Source organism: Syngnathus floridae, chromosome 16, assembly GCF_059516105.1.
Source record: "Syngnathus floridae isolate MCC-2025c chromosome 16, RoL_Sflo_1.0, whole genome shotgun sequence".
Taxonomy (NCBI): Eukaryota; Metazoa; Chordata; class Actinopteri; order Syngnathiformes; family Syngnathidae; genus Syngnathus; species Syngnathus floridae.
This window is the reverse complement of record NC_142428.1, coordinates 5,226,486-5,250,390: the sequence shown is the minus strand read 5'-3', so window position 1 is coordinate 5,250,390 and position 23,905 is coordinate 5,226,486. Positions and strand designations below refer to the sequence as shown.

General features: G+C 40.1%; 1 protein-coding gene across 1 annotated transcript in view; it reads left to right on the top strand.

Annotated features, from left to right (window-relative positions):
• The first annotated feature begins 568 nt into the window (after nucleotides 1-568).
• The window catches only part of ltk (leukocyte receptor tyrosine kinase), a 27,843-nt gene continuing 4,506 nt past the window's right edge, over nucleotides 569-23,905 (top strand). Inside the window, exons 1-26 of the mRNA XM_088400531.1 lie at nucleotides 569-836; nucleotides 7,226-7,312; nucleotides 8,590-8,733; nucleotides 8,890-9,118; nucleotides 10,091-10,227; nucleotides 10,321-10,464; nucleotides 11,381-11,530; nucleotides 12,350-12,450; nucleotides 12,524-12,684; nucleotides 13,262-13,356; nucleotides 13,587-13,658; nucleotides 13,872-14,046; nucleotides 14,489-14,639; nucleotides 14,731-14,853; nucleotides 15,517-15,673; nucleotides 17,395-17,580; nucleotides 17,645-17,743; nucleotides 18,353-18,514; nucleotides 18,597-18,707; nucleotides 20,796-20,982; nucleotides 21,063-21,153; nucleotides 21,333-21,397; nucleotides 22,660-22,789; nucleotides 22,870-22,967; nucleotides 23,037-23,129; nucleotides 23,543-23,644. Of these exons, the coding sequence (XP_088256657.1) occupies nucleotides 785-836; nucleotides 7,226-7,312; nucleotides 8,590-8,733; nucleotides 8,890-9,118; nucleotides 10,091-10,227; nucleotides 10,321-10,464; nucleotides 11,381-11,530; nucleotides 12,350-12,450; nucleotides 12,524-12,684; nucleotides 13,262-13,356; nucleotides 13,587-13,658; nucleotides 13,872-14,046; nucleotides 14,489-14,639; nucleotides 14,731-14,853; nucleotides 15,517-15,673; nucleotides 17,395-17,580; nucleotides 17,645-17,743; nucleotides 18,353-18,514; nucleotides 18,597-18,707; nucleotides 20,796-20,982; nucleotides 21,063-21,153; nucleotides 21,333-21,397; nucleotides 22,660-22,789; nucleotides 22,870-22,967; nucleotides 23,037-23,129; nucleotides 23,543-23,644 (3,302 nt within the window). The 5' untranslated portion in view covers nucleotides 569-784. The remainder of the gene's footprint in view (nucleotides 837-7,225; nucleotides 7,313-8,589; nucleotides 8,734-8,889; nucleotides 9,119-10,090; nucleotides 10,228-10,320; nucleotides 10,465-11,380; nucleotides 11,531-12,349; nucleotides 12,451-12,523; nucleotides 12,685-13,261; nucleotides 13,357-13,586; nucleotides 13,659-13,871; nucleotides 14,047-14,488; nucleotides 14,640-14,730; nucleotides 14,854-15,516; nucleotides 15,674-17,394; nucleotides 17,581-17,644; nucleotides 17,744-18,352; nucleotides 18,515-18,596; nucleotides 18,708-20,795; nucleotides 20,983-21,062; nucleotides 21,154-21,332; nucleotides 21,398-22,659; nucleotides 22,790-22,869; nucleotides 22,968-23,036; nucleotides 23,130-23,542; nucleotides 23,645-23,905) is intronic.

Genomic DNA, 23,905 nt, shown 5'->3' with positions numbered 1-23,905 from the left:
TATTTCTTTTTTTAACCTTAGACTTTATGTATTATTTTTACTTGTTCATTTGTAAGGTTGTAAAAATCAAGTAGACTAAACTTGACCTATATTGGACCCAAGTATAGAATATTTCAATACAAAATAACAGCATTTGATTCCATCTTTGTCCTCTGTGCTTTGCGTTGATTGCAGATTGTTTTGCACGCACCTTTTGAATCATTACTACAGCAGGGTTTGCATGACCTATTTTTTTTCTCTTACATCTCAGTATTTTTTTTTAAGTGAAACTCATACAGATTCACTGCACGCAACGTAATAATAATATTAAAAAAAAATTAAACCACACACTTGGGAAATTGGGCTTTTACAATCGAAATATTTTTACTTTAAAGACATTATGAAGGAATTCATTCCTAAGCACTTTTAAAGGTAGTTTTCATTTCATTACAAATACGCATCGCGTTAAATGGGGGGGCGAGGGTGGGTGGGGTCGGGGGAACCGTCGGAAGCGAACGTCTCTCTGACTAACACACGGGGAGGGCCGGGAGGATTCGTGTAGTGACGTCAGTGCAGCAGCATCAGCATCACTAAAAAACCTCAGTAAAAACATCACTACACATCGACCAGTGCGCAACTCGGGCCAAGAAGCGAGCCAACCAACCAACAGCCGCACCAGCCGCCGCGTCTCTTGGGGCTGCTTGCGTGCGTCTCCTCTGCGGCTACATGAGGAGCTAAAGGCGCCCGAAACAGTGCGGACTCTTATTCTTTTTTTGGGGGGTTGGATTGACTACAAAAGAGAGCCATGGACGATTTTAGAACGCAAAGTGCTTTTCTTCACGTCGCCATTCTATTAAGTAAGTGGCAAGTTTAATCAGTCGATTGTCTCTTGAATCTGAAACTTTTCTCTTAATGTTATTTCGTACTATTTTGGCAATTTTAATATGCAAACTCTTATTCTGATGTGTATTTTTAAACATCCATTCATGTTCACATTTAATAAAAAATAGCACTGACCTAGATTAACCACGGGGCGAACTTGTGAAGACTTTAATTGACATGAATTGATATGTAAGTGGCGAGACTTGTGGAAAAAAGTTGAGAATTGTTGACTGAAAAGGAAAAAATCTGTTATTTTAGCTTACTAATGCTTCATATATTCAGTACAATATATATATATATATATTATGTATATATATATATATGCACATATATACACACACACACACATATATATATATATATATTTTTTTAAGCAAGCAATTTGCTCTGCATTAAATCCATAAAAAAACTTGCCATTAATGCACAATATTCTCACTGCTATCCACATCCGAGTGGGGTGTTGTTCCACGCATGCTTTCTAATTAGCATTGTTGATTTAAAGTGGTTTTTGAAGTGCATTGCACAAAGGTCGCTCGATTTTGAATGGCCGCGGAGCTCGATTTTTCTTTGCCGCTTCTTTATCCAGGCCACTTGTTTCTGAGCTTCACCCTCTGTTGTGACACTGGAAAGTGCTTATAGGCAACGGTAATTCACATGGACCCCCAACCGCATACCTTTTTATGTCCCCTTGCAGCGTATGCAGAAGGCCCTCTCAGTAAGTGCATATTGCCAAATGCATAATTATAATTATGCTATAATTGCTTTAGGCAATCAGTGCCCCTGTATTGATATGTGCCAAAACTCTCCCTTCCTTGCCATCTTGCATGCAACTTATAGTTTAGCTTTACATATATTATACAGGTTTTTCCTGAATATGTAAATACACAACAGTTGTCGGATATAATTTCTCTGTGTTTTTGTTTGTGCCGGTTTGTTTCGAAGTGGTGATTCATCGCTACTTTTGGCTTTCTCTTTGGTGTTCTGATCAAATTGCATCATTCAACATGTTAGAACATAGTCAAAATAAATTAGTTCCTTTAATGGACGGGGTTTTACGGTAACTTTTAGTGGAATTTTCAATGGAATCCCTCCCACTGCTGCATTCAATGTTAAATACAATCATCAAACATTTCCACACAACATTAACATACAATATAGAACAATAAGTTTTAAATTCAGGCACCCCAGCGTTAGGCAATCACAATGGTCACAAATCAGTTGCCTTTTTTCCCCTCTTGAGAAATCTAAAACATGATACTAATATTTGAACAAGCCACAAGGCGTCCAAGTGTGCCATCTGTTCTTTATTAACCATAAAACCACATGAGCAATGTCTGTTTTGTTCATTTTGAGTAAAGCTGAGAGTTGCCTCATAATTCCTTTCCCTTTATATTGCGCTTGAAAGCAGCAGCAGGTGTATCAAAATTAAAAATAAGCAAATAAAAAATAAAAAATATTCTAACAGTATATATTTGTTGATTGTTATGCCCATCCTGAACATAACAATCTAAATAATTAAGCTTACTTGCATTTTATAACCAAGGCTAGCTTCGGCAAAAAGGAGTGCAATACTTGCTAGAAACCACAAGAGGGCAGTGTAACTTGTCTCAACATATTTGCTTGCCAAAGAAGTTGAGTTTTGATGCTATTAGCTGGCCACTCACTGCAGACGCAACACCATTCACTCATAAACTATTCAGTTTTTGTCTCAGTGGAACTATAAAAGTAAGAGAACTGTCCCCTTCAAAACAGGCATTGTGTTTGGCCATCATTATTTTTTTATAATATACTTTTGAATATTTAATATTGTTTTTCAACGAGAGAATCTGATTATTCTGAACTCTCGTTACCACGCAGTAAAAAAAAACACACAACTTAATTCTTTTGGAACGAAAGCAATCATTCATTCTGGACAAAGTGATTTACGACAACAATATTAGGTTTTACTTTTATCTTTTGAGTTGTAGGCAACGACCGTTTGTTCTGTAAACTCTTATTTGTTATGAAATGCAGGAAAGCCAATTTTCACAACAGTAAAATATTCAGTTGAAATTTTGAGTTCACCCAAAATATTTATTTTGAGCTGCATACACGGAACGCTGTCCATCACACGGATGTTGCTCAGCTAACCATAGCCGACATAAATTTAGGCTTCTTTACACTGCAGCCAAGTTCAGGCAATGGGCCCAACTCAAAACACAATGAATCAACATCAAATTCCACACAATCAGCCAAATTTTCAGTTTAACAAAAATTGGTAACGCTACGGGCATCTGTCTCAAATTTTCTGAGGGAAAACACACAAACTGCACAGGAAGGTTGAGATTTGAATCCCAAACTTCAACTCCTAACCACTATGCCGTCCTACTGTGCAAGGATTGCTTTAATATACCCATATCCGGTATTGGTCAAAACAATAGGAAAACCAAAAGCTTGTTTAAAATAAAATCAGCTGTTGGCATGATGAGCAGTTATCCAGCCCTGTGTTTCATTAAAGAAACCTCGAAAAGTAATTCAAATGCTTCCCACATTTCTGTCCTCAGTAAGAAAATAATAATCAGTGTTTTTTGAATAGATTGGGTTACTTTTATCCAACGTTGAGTTGATTATTTGGATGAAGCAGTTTTTGTTGATGATTGGATTTAGTGGTGTTCAAGATAGTTGTTATTCTTTATCTTTTTTTTTTTGTGTTGAAATTGAAATAACTTAACCCATTTCTTGGTTGCTTTCACTTATACTCAAGGTAGTTTTTATTGCTCATTTGTAATGTAATAACCAAATGTGTTAATTTCCAAGGAGAACGTGCGTCACTACTTTCGCTGCAACATGCGTCATGAACGAGCTGCCTCGCCCAGTTAGCGTATGTCTGGCTCGCTCTCACGCTGTATGGTTGTGGGACTCCGATAGGAGCGAGCAGAAGCAGCATAAGTGCACAAGCGAAGTGGCTGGATGAGAGCCAACTTGATGTTGCAGATGAAAGTGGCGCTTTCCCAGGCATCACTCGGCCGACTCCTTCACGGACACGTGAGCGAGCCATCGCTCCCCGTTCGAGTCGTGCACTTGAAGGCCCTTTTCTTTCTTCTGGTTATTAGCAACAAAGTGGTTGAACATTAACTTGGTTTGGATTTCAACCAAGGCTGCCGATCCATTTTGTGACATCATTTCAGCCATTACAGCAACAAGAATCATGGAAGAAATCTAAAATATTTCAAATTAAGTCATTTCCATGTGTGCAAGTCTTTTTTTGGAGTTGTCTTAGCAACTCCTTAATGAAAACAGACTGTTTCCAAGTACACAAGATGCTAACAGAGTAGCCAATGTCAAGGCCTCTACGGTCGCATGATGTATCACAAGATTTGAGTTCACGTCAGTTCATCGCTGCATAACGTTACGGCCAAAGTTGTCAAGGTGGAGACTTTTTATTTTGTTGCTTGAATAGGAAATAGACATGCTGTGAACATCACTTGGTCATGATGATGTTCTGATCTAACTTTAGAACCAGACTTGGTCCAAGTGCTCAATTCTGATTTGATGCATACATCAAATATTATTTGATGGGTTATTGAGGGATTATTTGAGGGGTTCATATTATTCAAAATGCAAAAGCCATCACGTTAATGTAAAGAGGCCATGTCACCATCCTTCTGAGCTTCCACTTTCATCAAGATGCTAGCTTGCAGTACTTGAGTCACCTTGGATTAAATGTTTCCTGTATTAGTTTATCTTGTGCTGCCATTTCTTGTCATAGTTAATCGTCGTAGACATACCATCGCAAACACGCAAGTCCGAAATGGAGTCATGGGACTTCATTAGTTTGCAGAAGCCTGATTGACTGCACGTGAATATTTACGAGATGTGTTTTAAAAGGTTGAGAAGTAAAGCAGACAAGAATGTTCATACTTGCAGCCGATGATTCATCAAAAACTGCCTAACTTGAGCTGAACCAACTTGAAATTTGTTTTGATGACATGGCTGTGAACTCTCATGATTCTCTTTGCACTGAAGTCTCCTAAGGCCCAAACAATCGACACATACTTAGTGTTTCATATATTGTGTTTATCTTGGGATTGCAGGAATCCCCGGTAGAACAGGAGCAGCAACTCTTGAAGCAAAACACTCACAGCATTTGAGAGCAGAGACAACAGCTTGATTTGATGATGATTTGTGGTCTACAGCCTAATTAGTTATATTTTACTCATTAAAATTTAGTAGGGTCATCAACGACATTTCTTATAGTGTGCCAAATTTAGAAATTTTTGGACTTTAATCAATACATAAAAAAGTAAGGCTCATTAGTTCCCTCTTGAATCAAAATTCTTTGTTTAATTCAAACCTTGTCGCGGGGAAGCTGTTTTATCTTCAGAGGAGATGTCCAATCATTTGTGGGCTCGGTTTTTGCTTTGTTGGAACTTTCCATTGGAAAAAAGCCATAAGATGTTCATTTATACAAATACCACTGGCTTGTTTCCTCTTTTAAGAAGAGCCAGCCAAATTTGGAAGTGACTGATCTACTGATTTCTCTCTCAACTCTTCCAAAATAGACTTGGCAGCTGAACTTTTATAAAGCGATGTTATCGGCTGCTGTTTCAGACTGAACAATGCCCTCAAGATACACACGCAACCCCCAACCGCAACCTATAAACTTAGCCAGCAAATGGCCCCCGAGCTATTCCGTCCTCTTGAGAAGACGTTTCTATCTGCGGGAGTGCCAACATTTGCTACGTCACCGACTTGATTTACTATAAGAGGACCGAGCATGGCGTTCAGTATCCCAGGGCCATTCTAACTTATGTGAATGATGAAGTCAGAGAATGTCATTTAGCAGCATCATTGAGTTAGCGAAGCTCCATCACTGAGAAGGCAATACAAATGAAGACTAATGCTTTTGCATTACTGTATATTTGTTCGCTCTACCACAGTCATAAGATTAGCCATGAGCATGGCTTGAATATCTTTAGTATCTAGGAAATGCACAGTTAGTCTATTTTTTTTCATCCAACCTTGTCAATTAACCTGTAAGCAGCCCATTTCTGCCAGCAACCTACTTGGAGTTTGCAGCAAAGTTGTCAGATGAAGTTTCAATTTAGCATGGCTCAGTTTAGCAGCTATGGGATTTCACCTGTCAGGATTGTTTCGGATCGGGGGATATGTTAAGCAGGTGGAGAAAAAGTGACAGCGTTTGGTTTCGCTTCGGTATAATGAGATTAATGATGCTGTGCCTTTTTAGTTTTGCTACATTGAGGTTATTATGTTAAGGACAAGTATTTTGGTTTTGTAACAGCCCTCTCAGTCATCATGTGTTGTTGTTTATTGTTATGCGTCACACTGATTGTTATCTTTATGATTTTGTGATAAATCTTAGATGTCTCGCGGATAAAACGCATTTCTCAGAACTTGATCCTCTGCGGTCTACAATAGAAATGAGCAATTTACTGGTGGTCAGGAGCAACAGCATATTTTTCCTCTGAACCAAACCCTTGAATGAAATCAAATGAGAAGCATGCAACCACATTTACTCCCGCCGGGTAGTTTTGGGCTAACCACCTTTCCGCAGCCTTCATTCTAAAACAGCAAGTTAAAAGACAGAACGAAGGATAAAATTGTGGTTCTCGTAGTGCTTTGGCGCAAAGCAGTCTGATTATTCCCTTCAATTTGTCCAATTTCACATTCCGTGAACCGAACAAGTAGATCCGTGGGTGGTAGTGAAAGTAGTTTAAAATTTTAGGGGGATTCCAAACACCATCCAATGTTAATAACACCCTATTCGTGTTTTATGACATGTATTTATATTTAATGAATGCTCCCCTCTCTCTCTTTTTTTTTTTTTTTTTTAAACAATTGTGCTCTCTGCATTCAGCAGGCGTCATAGCTATTTTCTTTCCCAAGTATTTAATAGCTTAACCCCCTTGTTAGCGTTCTGGCTGCTTTTATTAAATAATTTCATTAGTCACGCTTGGCCTTTTAGCCCTTGCCCCAGGGGCGCCTTTGCACAGTAACACGGCTTATGTTGCAATGAATTACAGCAATACCATCGTCGTCTTCATTGTTTGTTGGTCACGCTCTTTAAATGTTCACTGTATCACATGCAGCGTCAAGTCCTTCATCAACTCACCACCCCTCAAGCAACACAATTCTTAACAATCATTTGAGCTTATAGCTCTACCAAGCTATAAACTGAATAGGAAACAGTCAAAATTGCCTCAGTGTTGCCTCATGCTTCTGATCAACTCGTAGCAGTGTCCAAAAAGTGTCATCAGCACATTGAAGAGAATTTTAATCGTTTGCTATTCGGTGTATGTTCTCATGTATGTTTATTGTTTGTTTTTTTTACTGACTTCTTTGTTTTCCCTTTCTTTCTTCTTAGTATGCAGTCACTGCCACGCACTTCTGGACACTTTTCCAGACGACATGTCAGATCCGATGCTTCCTCGTCATGCTGATGTCAATCAATGTAAGGGTCCAATTACTTTGACTGGTCTCCAGTACAAGATATACCGTATTTTCCGGACTATAAGGCGCACTTAAAATTTTCTCAAAAGCCGACAGTGCGCCTTATAGTCCGGTGCACCTTATATATGGACCAAATTCCTAAATTTAAACCGGCCTGAAGAATTGTATCATGAAATCAGTCATAAGTGGCCCGCTGAAGACTATGAATCATGAGTCAAAAAGACTATGGATCATTATTTTTTGATTATAAAGTAATTTGTTGCATCTGAAGTTGAAATAAAAAAGATAAAATGGAGAATGATTTGATTTGGATTAAAAATCTGACATGATACATTAATGGTGCACCTTATAGTCCGGTGCGCCTTATAGTCCGGAAAACACGGTAATAAAAGAAACTAGGCTAACTGTTAGCATCATTTTAATGCGGTTAGCCGTCTTTTATGTTGTAAAAAATGCTACCAGTCTTCATTTAAGAAGACTTTATTAGAATCTTGTAGGTTTTTTTTAATGTCAATTAGACGGTACATGATGGCGACACTTTCTATTGTGTCAGTGAATAATCAGTGAATCTACTTTTTAATGAAAATGGCTAAATACAGTATTCCATTCAAAGAGACTTTTGGAGCAGAAGGCAATAAAGCAGTTTCATAAAGATGAAGAAATCTGACTCCTTTTCAATCCTTTGTGAGCAAAGTAATTAAATCATGACGACAGGGAAATGAAGTCCAATTTTTTAAAAGAAAGATAACACTAATAATGGACCTTACGCTCGGATTATCCCCTCAGGGAATCCGTTTGGCAAATTAGCTGAAGTGGCAGTTTCCTCTCCAGTCATCACATGACGAGCTTGTTTTTCAATGTGCTGTACGGCTCTGATGCGGACACACACACACAATCAATCAACATGAACAGAGTGATGGTGTGTCTTTTCGATTTTCTGATTTTATCTAAAGGAATTTTAAAAGCATGACCCAAGGGCTGTTGTGATTGCTTCGGTGGTGATTTGTAACTTTCCGTATATTTCCTGCAAACACCTTCTTCCAGCTTTTCTGGCAAATCACATGTCGAGGCAATTATTGTGACATGCGGTGAAGCTGTACAGGCTTGTTAAAATGATGCAGGATTTGCGTGTAATGAAAGACGGGAGGCTTTCTGTGGATTTTGGCTTGGAGTGGACCATTGCCACTAATCACTGTAATTTAATTACCAGTTTTGTTCTGGTGTTGAATTACGCTCCAGCATATTTGAATCGTACAGAACGTGCTTCTTATCTTGCAGTTTCTTCCTGTGACTTTGAGTCAACGTGTCTCTGGACTTCATCAAAACACAGCCAGCAAAGTGACTGGTCCATAGTATCTGCACGACAAACTGAGCGAGAAGGTCGGATGCCTGAGGCGGACCACTCGGAGGGGAGCTCTGATGGTGAGAATCTCAAACTTAACATGTCTCGCGATATGAAATATTCATAAGGGGAAGAGTTGGCGGTTTATCAAAGCTCTGTGTCTTTGATATCCAAGTCTGCTGTTTCTCTCAAACCCTTGCACTGACATTATGAAACGACTGCTTTTTTTCTTTAAGGTCACTTTCTTCTCCTGAGCCCCTCCTCTGGTGCAGAAGCCTCTAAGAGATGCGAGTATTATTTAACCAGCCCAATCATGCCAAAAAGTGAGCGCCAATGTGTTCTACGTCTGGCCCACTATGAGACGACACCGTCGGCAGCGAATCTAACGGTCCTGATCAAGTCACTTGACTCCACTTTGTTCGGTGACACCGCCGTGTTCAAATCTGAGAGGAGAGAGGACCCCAGGTATCTAGTATATATTTATATAGAAATAAATAAAATAAAATAAAATTAAATTAAATTAAATTCAATTAAATAAATACATAAATACATAAATACATAGAATAGAATAGAATAGAATAGAATAGAATAGAATAGAATAGAATAGAATAGAATAGAATAGAATAGAATAGAATAGAATAGAATAGAATAGAATATTTCCAATAACAGTAACAGTAGATTTTGTAAAAGCTCATTATGTTGTGGCTGGTCAGTGAAGTTTATTATCTCCAACTTGCCCATTTAATTAGTGCGTGAATGAATCAGTGTGTTGCGATTTGACGTGCACCTAGAGAATACAAGTTTGGATTTAATGCAGTAGAAGGCCATACAGTCTTTCAGACCAAACAAGACCAGAGAGAGTAATGCCTTTTCCTTTTGTGGTCCTCAAGTTTATGAGGAGCGATGTTCCCAGAGGCTGTGCGGAATAGAATGCCGCATGGGGAAAAAGCCAAGAGTGTTGTTTGGGAAATAAGAACAGGTATTTGCTATTGATTTAATGCCATGGTGCAGCCCTCTGTAGCACAGATAAAAGCATTCCTTTCTTCTGATGTGGATTCTGGAAATGAATTTATATAATCTCTCTGGACAGAAGAAGGATGGATGGGCATATGTGATAAGTTTGTGCCATGGCGGAATTGGTGTGTGCAAAAATGGATTCAACGATGCACACAAAAACAACCTGTCTCGGCAGCTCGAGTGAATTATTGTCAAAAAAATGTATCAGTAGTTGCTTCAGTGTTTCATGTTATTGGCTTATATCAATATTAGCAGTTTTAAAATAAAATAAAATAAAAAATAAATAATAATAATAATAATAATAATAATAATAATAATAATAATAATAATAAAATAAAATAATAATAATAATAAAATAAAATAATAAAATAAAATAATAATAAATAATAAAATAAGAACTACCTTCACTACATTTTGCAGAACGGAGTGGGAGGCGGTGGAGACTGGGATAGGCCCAGTGGACGAGCCCTTTCAGGTGATTCTGAGCTACACTGGATGTTTGCAGGGTGGCTCCATCGTGGCGCTCGACTCACTGCAATTCATAGACTGTCAATCGGGTGAGTTCATAAGAGACAAATCAGATTAACAAAACTGATTTTTTTTGCATTCTAACTCGCATGCACGATTTTCTGTTTTGTGTCGTGGTTAAGACGAAAAGGATGAGGTCATTCCGCTGGATGTGGACTGCGGCGATAATTACTACTGCGAACAATCTGAATATTGCATCGAGCAAAATTATGTGTGTGATTTCCACACGGACTGCCCTTTAGGAGAGGATGAGGGCTTCATCTGCGGTAAGGTTTTATTTGGCAGTAATGCATCTTTTTGACCTGTTAATGATGTTATTTTTCAAATATTGCTCACTTAAAAAAAAAATAGCTTGAAAAATTAGTTCAGTCTTTATGTATAATTACTAAAAACAGGTTATTAGATTATATCTATTTAGAAAGGTTTCTAATACTGACCAAGCCCTGACTAGGTCCACATAAAATTATTTTAGGTGTTAGTATATGTTTGGAAAATCAAGGCTGAATATTTTAGAGTGAAACTGGTCGTTTATGCCGCTGGAGCTTTGTGCCGTCTTTTATAATTCACGCAAGAGCCAAAATCCCGAGCTCTGTAATTAACCCATTCAAATGAAAAACAATTTGGAATCAATTGAATTTGACTGTTTCCCCTCAAGACAACAATGTAACAAATGAGTAAAAATAGATTAGAGTGGCTGCTATTGGATTTTCATCAGGCTGTATACTTAGTGGGAATGAAAGAAAACATTTAAGATGTGGTTGAAGTGTTGACTTTCAGCATTACACAGAAATAAGACAATTAGGAATCACGCTATTTATACACAGAACTGAGGGGGTAACTAACCACAATTTGTCATCCTCGGAACTAGTCAGTGAGAGCCTACAAGCCATGGAGACCCCTTCAGCTGCAGCCCAATGTCATCACATACAGTCACAACTTGATTGTTTTAATTCCATTGTGGTGATGCATGAGCAGAGTCATAAAAACAGATGACGACAATCACATTAGACTTATCAATAACAGCATGCCCTAAGCGTCGCATGTGTCTTAACTCTAAATTTACAACACGCGCATCGCCTACCACTGGGAAATTATGATTCCGAGGAAAGAAGAAGGGGTCTTGGTAGCAGCTGCGGTCTGGTGTTTCAATGAGCTCTAATGACAATCTGCTGTCTTGTACAGGTTCGATGCCATTTGGATCGTACTGCTCATTTGAGCAGGATGCTTGTGGTTGGTCCGTGTCCAAACAGCAATCGGCTTGGAGCAGGGTGGCCGGAGGGGAGTTGCTGCAGAAAAAAGACATGCGGGGCCTCACCCTGAGCACGACGCCTGGTAAGCAAAATGAAACCAGGTCGGTGATGTTTGCAAATAGGTTTGAGCGATGCAGAAAAGAAGATCTGAACCAGGAGGTAGGCTTAGAGGAAAATGCAAAACAGGGCAGGATAAGTATAGAGTTCACCACACACTCAAAAACGGCTGGATGCAAAGAATTTGATGATGAGTCTTGCTGGTTCAGTCGAGTCCAAAACCAGCTTAAGAATTGCCAGATGCTAATTTGTTAGATACCATGCAACCGCTGGCCTGTTCCGACATGCCCGTGTCCAAAGCTGCAATTACACACTACACGCGTACTCAGGGGAAGTGAGGATAGAGACAGAAGGCTCAAAGCCGAGCAGAGTCATTGGAGACCGTTGGCTCAGCATGGGTGATTTACGAGAAGGTTTCTGGCCTTTAGCTGAATATGGAGCATGTTTGATATTTTTTATTGTTGGGACGATTCCACTGTACTTCTGTCAAAAAGCCTATCACGGACATCATTAGAGTGGAATGCATCATATGAGTAAGATACATAGACTGTTGCACTTGAATGCATCCGTTGCAGACTTTAGCAATGTAGCGCTTCATGTAGCTAACTTGATTAATGGTCAATGTCCCATTCACACTCACTGTGTGATTGACTGGCAGTCAGTCCAGTCCTGTGTTCTGCCATTCAGCAGAAGTCAGGCTTGGTTCCAATCCCTCTGAAAGCCTCCTTAGAATAAGCAGTATAGAAAATGGATGGGTGGATAAATTAATCTCCCCTACCTTATCATGAAGAGATTTGTGTGTCTGAGTGACCCTTGTAGCTAAGTTGTTTATTTTCTACCCCAGGACACTTCTTGTTTCTGGAGATCAGGGAGAAACATAACCTGCACGAGGTATCCGTCCAGAGCCGTTTTTTCCCTCCACCTGTCTCCAACAGAACTTGCCAGGTACGTTATTCAGACTGTATTGCTCGTCATTCACCATAAATGTCTTTTTTTGAAATGACATTTGTTTGTGCAGATGCGTTTTTCTTTTTACTTGTTTGGCTCCTTCAATGGCTCCTTGTCGGTGGCTATAGAGGAGAATGGGACCTCCACAGCACCACTGATCTGGGAGGGACATGGTCAGGGGAAGGATGACTGGGAGGATGTTGTCCTGCAGCTGACAGACATTCATCATGGGTACTTATACACCAGGCACTTTATTGCTCATGCTGTGCATTTATGTCTTAATAGGATATCTGTAGATGAAAAAAAAAATGCTGGAAATATTGAATTTTTGGTCATGGTCTGCTCACAAATCTTAAATTGTGCATAATGAATGGATGCGCATGATTTCCTGGAGGCCATAGCACAGAGTGAACTCTACCAAAAGATTTGAATAAAATTTTCTCGGCAAATGAATCTGAGGACAGCATGTGTTTTGTCCTGCTGGACTTGACTGCACCATAATATATTTGTGGCTCGGTCACGGCATCTTGTGGGCATTGGTGATAGCGCTTTGGATTGGTTTCGATCCAACTCGGCAGACTGTAAGTTTAAACCTTTAAATCCCACTCTGTACTGCTGTCTCATGGAGTTCCCCAGGGTTCAATTTAAGGTCTCTTGGTTTTTTCTTTATGGCCTCAGGTTTCCAGCTTGTATTTCTTTCCATCGCTCTGCTGATGACAGCCAGATTTATATACCACTAAACAGGATAAAGCACTCTATATAGTGTAGAGCAATTATCTAACCCTAAATGGAATGTGTTTTGGGCCAGGTTCCGTGTTAAGGTCACAGCTGTTTGGCTTCAAGGCTCCCATGCTGATGTCGCCCTGGATGAAATCGCTCTCAGTGCAACCTGCTTTGGCACAGGTGAGAAAAACAAAAACCTCACTTTTTTTTTTTTTATCATGAACTCGACCAAAGCATCGGTGATTTTCCATTTAGTTTGTTGTCGAGCTGCACTGGATCACACGGAGAGCCATTCAAATATTTTGACCGCCTGCAGCTGCAATAGCAGAGTCATTCAATTATAATTTTCTTTTGCGAAATAAAAACGGAATCTGTCATTCTTCACCTTCTAACTTCCTGTCTCATCACAGATCTCAACTCTATCCTGCCTGTGGCCGACCTGAGGGATTTCTTTAGTCCCCTCGCAGAGCCTTCATTTTCAGGTGATTTTCCAAAACGTCGTACTTCTAATCCATTATGAATGACAAATCTTATTAGCGTGTAATGGATTGTTTAGCTGCCGTGTCTCTTGATGCATGAAGCCTCCAAAGGAACTGTTAATCCATTCTGCATTAGCAGTCATATTCCAAGTGCCTCCTGCAATATTTAAAAATCACAGAACTTTCTTTCTCCATCCTTCTTCAACGTCTTCCTAGAAGTCTCTCTGATGACTTGGTTTTTCAACTCGTGCGGTGCCAGCGGTCCCTACGGGCCGACCCAGGCCCAGTGTGACAGTACCTACAGGCATAAAAATGTCAGCGTGACTGTGGGGAAGGAAGGACCCTTTAAGGGGGTGCAAATGTGGAGGGTCCCTGCCACCAACAGATACCTGTGAGTGCTTTTTGGACTTATCACAGTGATTCCCATGCAAGCTATTCTGAAAGCTCTGATGAGTTTTTCACGTCGCACCATGTGCATCTCAAATGTCAGGTCACCAAAATGAATAGTACTAATAAAGGCGGTAGAGTACATCCTGTGCCCGGAAATCCTAAGAACTTCTGATTGGTCGGACTAAACCGTGTTTACACAACCACAACAACACCCATGAATTAAGATTATTGGGTGTCACTCAGAGTTGAGACTGTCTTTGTTTATTACGACATCGCCAAGTTTTAATGTTATTGGTAGTAGTCTTATTATACTGCCCCTGGTGGCCAAAGCATACCAGTAGGAGCCCGCACATTACACTTCATTTCAAATTAAAAGTGATTTGAAGTGTTTTGATTAATTAGTGTGGTCACAGAACAAATTAAAGTCATGGATCATCATTCAGGATCTCAGCTTACGGCGCCGCAGGAGGAAAAGGGGCCAAAAACCACAACAAGCCCAACCATGGCATCTTCATATCGGCTGTGTTCCCGCTGGAGAAAGACGAATTACTTTACATCTTAGTGGGTCATCAGGGAGAGGACGCGTGCCCCGGGGTGAGTGTGGGGAACAGCTAAATGATGATGTTCGAGAGAAGAAGTTGGATTCAAATGAATGTCTTGATTGTGTTCTGCCCTTTTGATCCAGAGAAATTCCCAAACACATAAGATCTGCCTGGGGGAGTCATCTGTGATCGACACAAGGGGGGAGGATGACACTGAGTGGTCCGGAGGGGGAGGCGGAGGGGGCGGAGCTACCTTCATTTTTAAGGTGATGCAAGCCAGATTTGCTGTTGATTTGCATAAACATTCCCATGATGAAAAGAAGAAATGTTATGTGAACCTTGAGGACATTTCAATTGATGTGGGAAGTTTTGTTTTTTGTTATGAAATATGTTTCCTTCCACACTTATCAACCAATTCAAACCATTCCGATTTCCAATTATTCACAAAATTCCACACACTACTTTCCAAATTAAATAATGACAAGTTTCCTCTCACTTCTACATTTTCCAAAACAATGTTTCAATGAATTCCAAAACATTTTAGTTCACTGGCGGCTTTTCAGCATTCATGCACGATTTGTACCGAATTGCTTTCTTAAGTTATTATTATTACTTTTCTTTTTAGAATCACCATATTTATTGTTATCATTTCAGCAAATTAATGGGCTTTTTAATTAAACTCACTAACAATTTTAATAATGCATTTATCGCGGTAAAAAGTGACGTATTTTATTAATCCTGAACACAACCCTTCAAAATCGGTATCATCAAAATTGGGGGAAAAAAATAATCAGTTTCACCAAGGAAAAAAAAAATCCTCGCTCCACCAGTATTTCTATAAAAATCTGAATTGGTTGATTTTCAGATTTCTAAAAATTGTGAATATAGCTGAAAATTTTCAAATCTTTTGTGTGCTGCTATCTTATCAGATGGAAGGCGATGAACTGATTCCCTTGCTGATTGCGGCCGGTGGTGGAGGAAATGCTTACATGGAAGATCCGGAGTCCAGTCTGGATCAGATCCCACTGGAGCAGTTTGAGAACAGCACCACGGCGCCCAGCACCAATGGCCAAACTGGCGCTGCAGGTACTGTCACCCAAAAAATCCAAATAAATCTTCTCATCCATTCCGAGCAGGTTCTGAATGTCAACTTGAATTACTTCCTTCTTAGTCGTACGATCGATGAAAATTAAATCAGCTTTTTTAATGAGGCTGCTTTTTATACACGGCTGACCCTAAGTTTGTACTTTTATTGACATTTCACCTAAGGACAGCAAACATTTACACACCATTAAGTGTAAATTGGTTATATACCTCCGATGGGTGCCAAGTGATGTTTCCAATGTTAATATTTTGCCCTCTGCTTGAACATAAAATCAGCCTTGAACGCAAATGTTAAACAAGTTATACATTATCCAAGACAACCGCGGTGAATTCCACCACACATCCCCAATTTTCTCATGCATTCCGACACATAAGTGCATGACAAATGGGAAAGGAATGGCGTTCAGTAGCGCAGAGGTCAGCCAACAATCTGTTTGTCAAAGGAGAAGGACGTATGGTGTACAGGCCAAATGGCAACCTGTTGAGCAGAATAAATTTGTGGCTAAAACTAACAAGTATTAAAGTCAATATTTTTGACACAGGTATTGGAAAAAAAAGGTTTTGTCCTGTTTTGAATTTCTTGCGTAAACCTCAGGGGTCATAGAAAATAAGTATGAAAAGATAATAATCAGTTGTTTTGAATTTGAAATTGAATAAACATGAATTCCTCACGGTGCGATGATTATCTAAAAGATCATAAAAATGTATGTCATTATTTTGACAAGTAACCATGTAGTCATTCACATTCTGTTAGTACTGGCCTTTTTTCTTTTGGATTAGTTTCCAATCCAAGTGGAAAATATGTCCGGCCTCAAAATTATATCTTCAGTTTTGAGTTTCATACTAGACTTGAACAGTGCCACGTCTTTCCATTTCTTCGAGACATGTGATTCATGACAATTCAAGACAGTTTCAGCTCCTGAGTAAGCTGCAGTAATATTCCTTGTTCTTTGCAGAGGATCAAAACTATACACCTGCGAGAATTATTATATTATCTATATGCATGTGTTAGTCAATTCATCACGTATAAATATCCGTCATTTAGCGTGGCTTAACACCAACACTGCGCAGTTGCTATTGATTAGCCCGTCTATTGTGTTCACACTTATTTAACACATCGTAAATCAAAGTCATTGTGTGAAGTGACACGAAATGATTCATCATTGTAAAATTTTGATTAAAATTGTATGTGGTCAGCTTTGATTTCTCACAGCACGTTTGGCAAAATCAAAAGACGTGTGGTTTGGATATTTTTGTACATTGCAGTGTGCACGCAAGTTAGTATCTATGTACCCGATGTTATTCACCTTGACCATTTGATTCTTTTAATTTAACAAGAATGTTTCTTGGACTTTTCTGCAACATAGCAGGAAACAAATTTTCCCCAAGCACAGCGCTTAGTTTGTTGGCTGAATATTCCGATCGAAGGGCTCTATCTCAATTAATGCCTCTGGCGCCAGTTTAACTTTCTAAATCTTCTCGTTTGAACACAAGAAAGCCGTGCTGCTGTAGTAGTCTTATTGGGCAATTTTTGTCCATGAATTTATATAGTTCCCCAGTCAGATATTTTCCCAGCGAAATAATAGGTGATAAAATGTGTTTACGATTCAACAAATCAATTACGAAAGTAAATGAAGAGCCGATTTGTGGGATTCATCACACAATAAGAAGATTCTAATATTTTATGTGTGATGTCTTGTTAGGTGGAGGTGGAGGTTGGAAAGACTCTCCGACCGCTCATCTGGTGGCGGGCAAGTCCCTGTCAGAAGGTGCTGACGGGGGTGCGGCGTGTCTTTTATCCCAGTCCAAACTGGGTTGGTCCACCTACGGGGGGTTCGGAGGGGGAGGCGGCGCCTGCACGGCTGGAGGAGGGGGAGGCGGATACAGAGGTGAATTCACAGCTGGCTTCAATTGTTTTGAAGACGTTATTGATATGCGTCCGTTCTGTGACAGGAGGTGACGCCGCATTGACGGATGACATGAAAGCCGATGGTGGCAATGGCATCTCCTTCATTCATCCAGATGGAGAGATTTACCTGCAGCCTCTGGCGGGTGAGTTTAATATATTAGAGTGGAGCTTGATATCCAAAAATGAGCTTGAGGAAATCGTGAGATGAAATGATGGATGGATGAAGCAATGATGACAGCCATTTTTTTGAAATGGATGGATTTTGGCATTTGTGTCTGACACCCTCATGTTTGCCCTTTTTTTTTTTTTTTTTTTTGGACCCGAGTTTTGTTTTTGTCTGCTTGAGACAACTTGCCATCTGACTCTGATTATGGAGTGGATGGCACACAGCTAATTCTCAACCTCATGCTGATACTTGAACTTGCGTCAATGCTTCATTTTCAAATTAAAGAGTCCACAGCACATGAAAGGCATTAGGAGAATGATTTGAAGGAAAACAAAACTATTAAGCAGTCCCCAATGTCACAAACATCAAACATTATCAATAATTTAAAGGCGGAGGGAATTCCTAAATTTCAATATGTTGTGTGGAATTCTGATTAAAGTGTTTATGGAAAATGAATTAAGAAGCCAAAGCCACCCATTTCACAAACATGCTGATCCTTATCAGGATAAAATAAATTATTGTCGTGGAACACATGTAGCTCATAATCACTTTTTAAGAGCGCGTGATAGTTTATTGTTTGTTTCAGCCATGGAGAGTCACGGCGAGTGTGAAATCAAAGTACAACTGAACTGCAGCCATTGTCAGTCTCAGAGCTGCAAACGCAATGAAGAGACACACCTCATCCTCTGCCTGTGCCATGACGACGAGGTCTTGGCCAGCGATAACGTCACGTGCATCGACACAGTTGGTGAGGAAATATTTTCAAGTATTGCTGTGTTGTGATTTTTTTACGGCCAATAAACACACAAGCTGGCTTCTTCTTCTCATAGCGCCTGCAGTCCAGCCACCTCCAGCTCAGATGTCGACCTCGCTGATCCTGGCAGTGGTCACCTCGGCGGTCGTCAGTGGCGTGGCCTTGATCTGCGCCGGGGTCATCCTCAGTAAGAGACTCGTGCGGTTTTGCGCCGACGTGGTGCCCGCCACTTTTCATCGGCTGTGAGGCACATCCGTGAGAGCAAACTTGAGCAAAAAAAAAAAATGGCATTACAAAGAAAGGGCATTGCATTACCCTGTGGAGGAAATACAAAAGCTCTTCATCCACAAACTGGAGCATTATGATAAATTGGGATTCACAAAAGAAGAGGGAAAAACACGTTTTACTCTGCTATTATGCACCAAGTGACAATTTCTGGATTACATGCGCCTCCCGGGCATTCATGTGCAAGATCAGAATCATTTACAAAAAAACACTTGTGACTCATTAGAGTCCCGCTTGCTCAAAGACACTTTACTGATCATTCTTACTATCATTAAAATTCCTAAAATTAAAAAAAAATATATATATATATATATATATATTTTTTTTATTGAGGAGCAAGAGGTCAGAATCAATAGATCCGATAACACTGCTAATACATCTAATGAGCCATTATTATTATTATGATCATTACTGTACCACGCTGCCATGCAGTTAATTTATATGCTTGCCGCCAGATTATCGTACGCACCGCTTTTGTAGTGGATAATCAACACCGACCTCTATGTACAGCACGTACTAAACAGTGAAGAGATTCCACTCGTTGTGTGACGTACACTCGGTAATAATAAATGAGCTTTCGTTTGATTGATGGGTGTATGGAAAAGTCGTGCAAGAAACATTGTAGCTATGAATCAATCAATTCATTCATGCTTACCTCGGATAGCAAGAAAAATGGTTTGTAGATGGCGGGAAAGTATTTTTTTCTAGTAGATGTTGTTTGGGCCCAGGATAATCAATATGAAGGATGAGAGAGCATAAAAATAATTTCAAGGAATAATGTGGAATTTAAGTTTGTCTCAAGTTTGAAAAAGTGTAATAATATTGGTGGATTATTTTTATGTTGACGGGCACTTTTCTAAAGTACTTTACAATATTTGCCATTTCCATCACATTTTTAAGTGTACACTTTAGTGTGATGCCATAAAAAAAATAATACTTGTAGCTGAAGTGAAGATTTGCAAGATTGCACATGCGATGATAGATTGCGCTCCAAGATTGTTTGACTTCCTTGGCTGAAAATTGTCATCATCCATTTTTTATGGTATTTGACTTTGGAGGTTTCCCTACTACTTTTTCAGCTATTCAACTTTATAATAGACTATGCAAAGATTTGGGTGCTTTGTCCGTTTTTGGAGAATGTGACTAAATGAGGAAATCCAAAATATTAGAAACACTTTAGTGCAGTTGTACACTCCAATTATTATTGTATATCTTTTTATTTTTGATACAGCTTTTATATTGGATCAGCGATATCCACCATTGTGGCCATTATCATTATATTTGTGTAATATGAAAATTGAACAAAAATGGGAGGGTGTGAACTTCGCATATCTGGCCGACTGTGTAATATTCATCAAGTAATCTAGAACGATAACTGGTAGAACTGATGACTCATAATTACACATTCTACATTTCCTCACAACTAAATGCATCGTGTGTAATTGTGTGACACTGAATAAAGCGACACAAAAAAAGATGGCATTTATTGTCCAGTTGTGTAATAGAATTTTAAATGAAGAAGTGAAAGGAACACTAAAGCTCCAAAGGATAATGGTGTCTCTTCACCTGAGCTCTCCCCCATGCAGGGAGGTAGTCTGTCCCCCAACCCCTTCCCCATCCCATTGTCATCCCCAACCTCCTCCTCACCATCCTCCTCCTCACTCCTCCTTCCATCTCTCCCCTCCCTTCCTCATCCCCCTTCCCTCGAGACCCTCGCATCTGCACCGGGCGCTGGCTCGACGGCACCTCTTACCTGCACGCAACGCCCCCCTCCCTGGCAGACTACCAACCTGCATCGGGGCCGCGGCGGGTGAGTCCCTGCTCCCTGGTGTCGTCGAGGATTTGTAGCAATGGAGGGACGCTGGCATCCCTTTACGTATAAATATGAAAAGCGGCAATGATTTGACTCACTGCTTCCTTATCCAAATTCCATAAAAGGGAACTAGCGTGTAAATAGATTTTAAATATTGTTCTTTGTTATTGTCCCCAGTGTGGCATCGCTGGAAAAACGATCTGCAAGCAGTTCGGGGCTGCCTGCACAGCCCCGAGTACAAGCTGAGCAAAATCCGTTCTTCCACCATCATGACAGACTACAACCCCAATTATTGCTTTGCCGGGAAGACCTCGGCGCTCAGCGAGCTGAAGGAAGTACCGCGTAAGAACATCACGCTGCTCAGGTAAGCCTTACCAAATTGTTATATTGGTGATTTATGAGTCATCATCTTTACGTTTATCTGAATTTGTGATATCCTTGCAGAGCTCTGGGCCACGGCGCCTTCGGTGAGGTGTACGAGGGTCAGGTGCTCGGGATGAACGCCGATAACGGCCCCATGCAGGTGGCCATAAAGGTCAGTTGCCATTCGCGATGTGCACCTAAGCATTAGATGACAGCTCATCAGCGGGAGTGATGTTTGTTACACATAATCCACTCAGCAGGGGAGGGGGGGGGTTCCTTCCCATGCAAAGGTCATGGTGAAGCTTTTCATTTCATTCCACCCACCTGAAGATGCTTTTTTCTTTTCGCCAGACTCTTCCGGAAATCTGCTCAGAACAGGATGAGATGGATTTCCTAATGGAGGCGTTGATTATGAGGTACACATCCTGCATTGGCGTAATCATACAAAGTGCACGGAAATCTTTCGTTGCGGTGAATATACGGCGCTTCACTCAATCCAAATTTAAAAAGAAACTATTTTGTCCTATTTAGATTTTGATTCCGGCAGCATTTCGGCTTCTTTCCTTACTTGACCTCATCAATCATTGCAGGGCTAAACGTCATCTTTTTATTTTTCGTACACATCTTCGTACACATTCCAGCTAGCTACGCTGATCAAAACGATCAAACTCTTTCTTTAGGCGCTGTTTCATGTTCACAGGCATTCTCTGTGGCAGCTTTTCTAATGTGAGCTTGACTTATTATTTTCCGCGCGACATCTTCTGGATAATGACTCCCGCGTCCTCCGCTGCACTCGGCTTTGCCGCCATCCATTGAATGACATAAAGATCGGGTACTAATACTCTTCCTGTCACTGCTCAGCCTCACGGGAGCTTGAATTATATACATGCACGTGTTCTACATTCACTCCGGGTACGTGCACAGTCTATCCTCCAAAAGACTTTTTGGCGGATAGAGCTCGTTTTCATTAATCAGCTGATAGTTTTTTTTTTTTTTTAAAGTCTGTGATTTGTGTCTGTTGGGAAAGCCGCACAGAAAAGCTGTCAGTTTGAAGATTCAATATTCAAAAGTCAGGAGTAGAGTTGGCAAAAGTGACAAGCAAAAAAAGTTTGGCGAGTGTATGACATCGTTATCAAAATGGCTCCTTTGTGAGAAAAACCTTCCTCTCACCTCTCAACCATTCCAAAGATTTTCCTTCTTGCCACTAAGCGCTGAAATCATCCGCTCTGCAGATAAGAGAGATCCAGCCGAAAACCTGAGTAGCTTATAAATGATTCCATCAGAAATTCAAGTTGTTCTTTTCATCTAATAGTGGCTTTTGTAGTTATTGGCAAACTGAGCGTGAACGTTTATACAGGTTTATTCATTGTTTTTCGTGAAAGGTGAGACAAAAGGAAGGGTGGATTCATTTTTGGAACAAAGCTGCTTTTCTTGGGTGGTTTAAAAGCAACATTACAATTGGTCGTTAAAGTAAGGGCTGAAAATTTGTTGTGGTGAAACTGGTTTTGGCTTATGGAAGATAATATTTCTTCGTATAAGAGTGGAACTAACACATGTCTGCCATTTAGTGGTGATTGGTGATATTACAACTTCGTATTTGCAGTTTAGTGCCTAAACTCCAGCTCATCTTTGACCCTCATGATGTAATCCAGAATGTTGCATGACTGTTTTCCCGCAGCAAGTTCAACCACGAGAACATCGTCCACTGCATGGGCGTTAGTCTCAACAACCTGCCACGTTTCATCCTGCTGGAACTGATGACCGGAGGAGATATGAAGAGCTTCTTGAGGCAGAACAGACCTCAACGTGTATGTCTTCTCACACACACTTCACGTTAAGCCCGTTGCATTGTTTTTTTGTTTTTTTACGTGAGCCGTGTCACTTTCAGGGCCAAGCTCCTTCACTCAGCATGCACGAGTTGTTGCAGATGGCCAGGGACATTGCACGAGGTTGCCGCTACTTGGAGGAGAATCATTTCATACACAGGTAGTGATAAAATAAACATTTGCTGTTTGTTAGCAGTTATAAATAACAATTTATAATTTATTCTTGCAGAGATATTGCAGCTAGAAATTGCCTTCTTACATGCCCTGGACCGGAAAGGGTGGCCAAGATTGGAGACTTTGGCATGGCCAGAGACATTTACAGGTTTGTATGCTAACGTGCTAATGCAATACAGCATTTCACTGTCGATAAAGTTGTAAAATTGGAGTCACACTTCGAAATAATGATTTTTCTAAAATTTCCTAGAATTATACAGTATGTTTGTAATTATGTCTTTTTTTAACACACCAATCAGTTCTAATGATAAAAATAATGAAACAGGAAACAGATAAAAATAATTATGCAACACTTTGTTTCACAGTACATTATCTTCCATGTATTATGGAAACTAAATTTACAAGTGTTGTAAACATAGCAACCTAAAAGTCCGAAAAAAAATGGAAAATGAATGTCACGTGGTAAACATGGTGAGCTATATGATCTGGTTTGAGAAAAGTCACTCTGACATACTGCAGTATATCAAGTTCTTGATTATTTCTTGTTTTTGCGATGACCAGAGCCAGCTACTACAGGAAAGGTGGTCGTGCCATGCTGCCGGTCAAGTGGATGCCGCCTGAGGCTTTCATGGAAGGAATCTTCACTTGCAAGACTGATACATGGTGAACACACACACACCCTGGAATATTCACTCACCGGACACAACATTAGGTACACCTGCACAAACAAATAGATCGGATGCAAGGGGAAAAACGGTGGTTGTCATCGTTTGTAAATGGAGGCCGATGTCTTGTTCATTGATGCAGTATGCACACGTTTATCAAAAACACACGTTAATTTTATATAGCTATAAAAACTGCAAAATGGGTGCAATCCTATGGGAAAATGTTGTAATGAATACAAACCAGATGTTGCTCCATAAA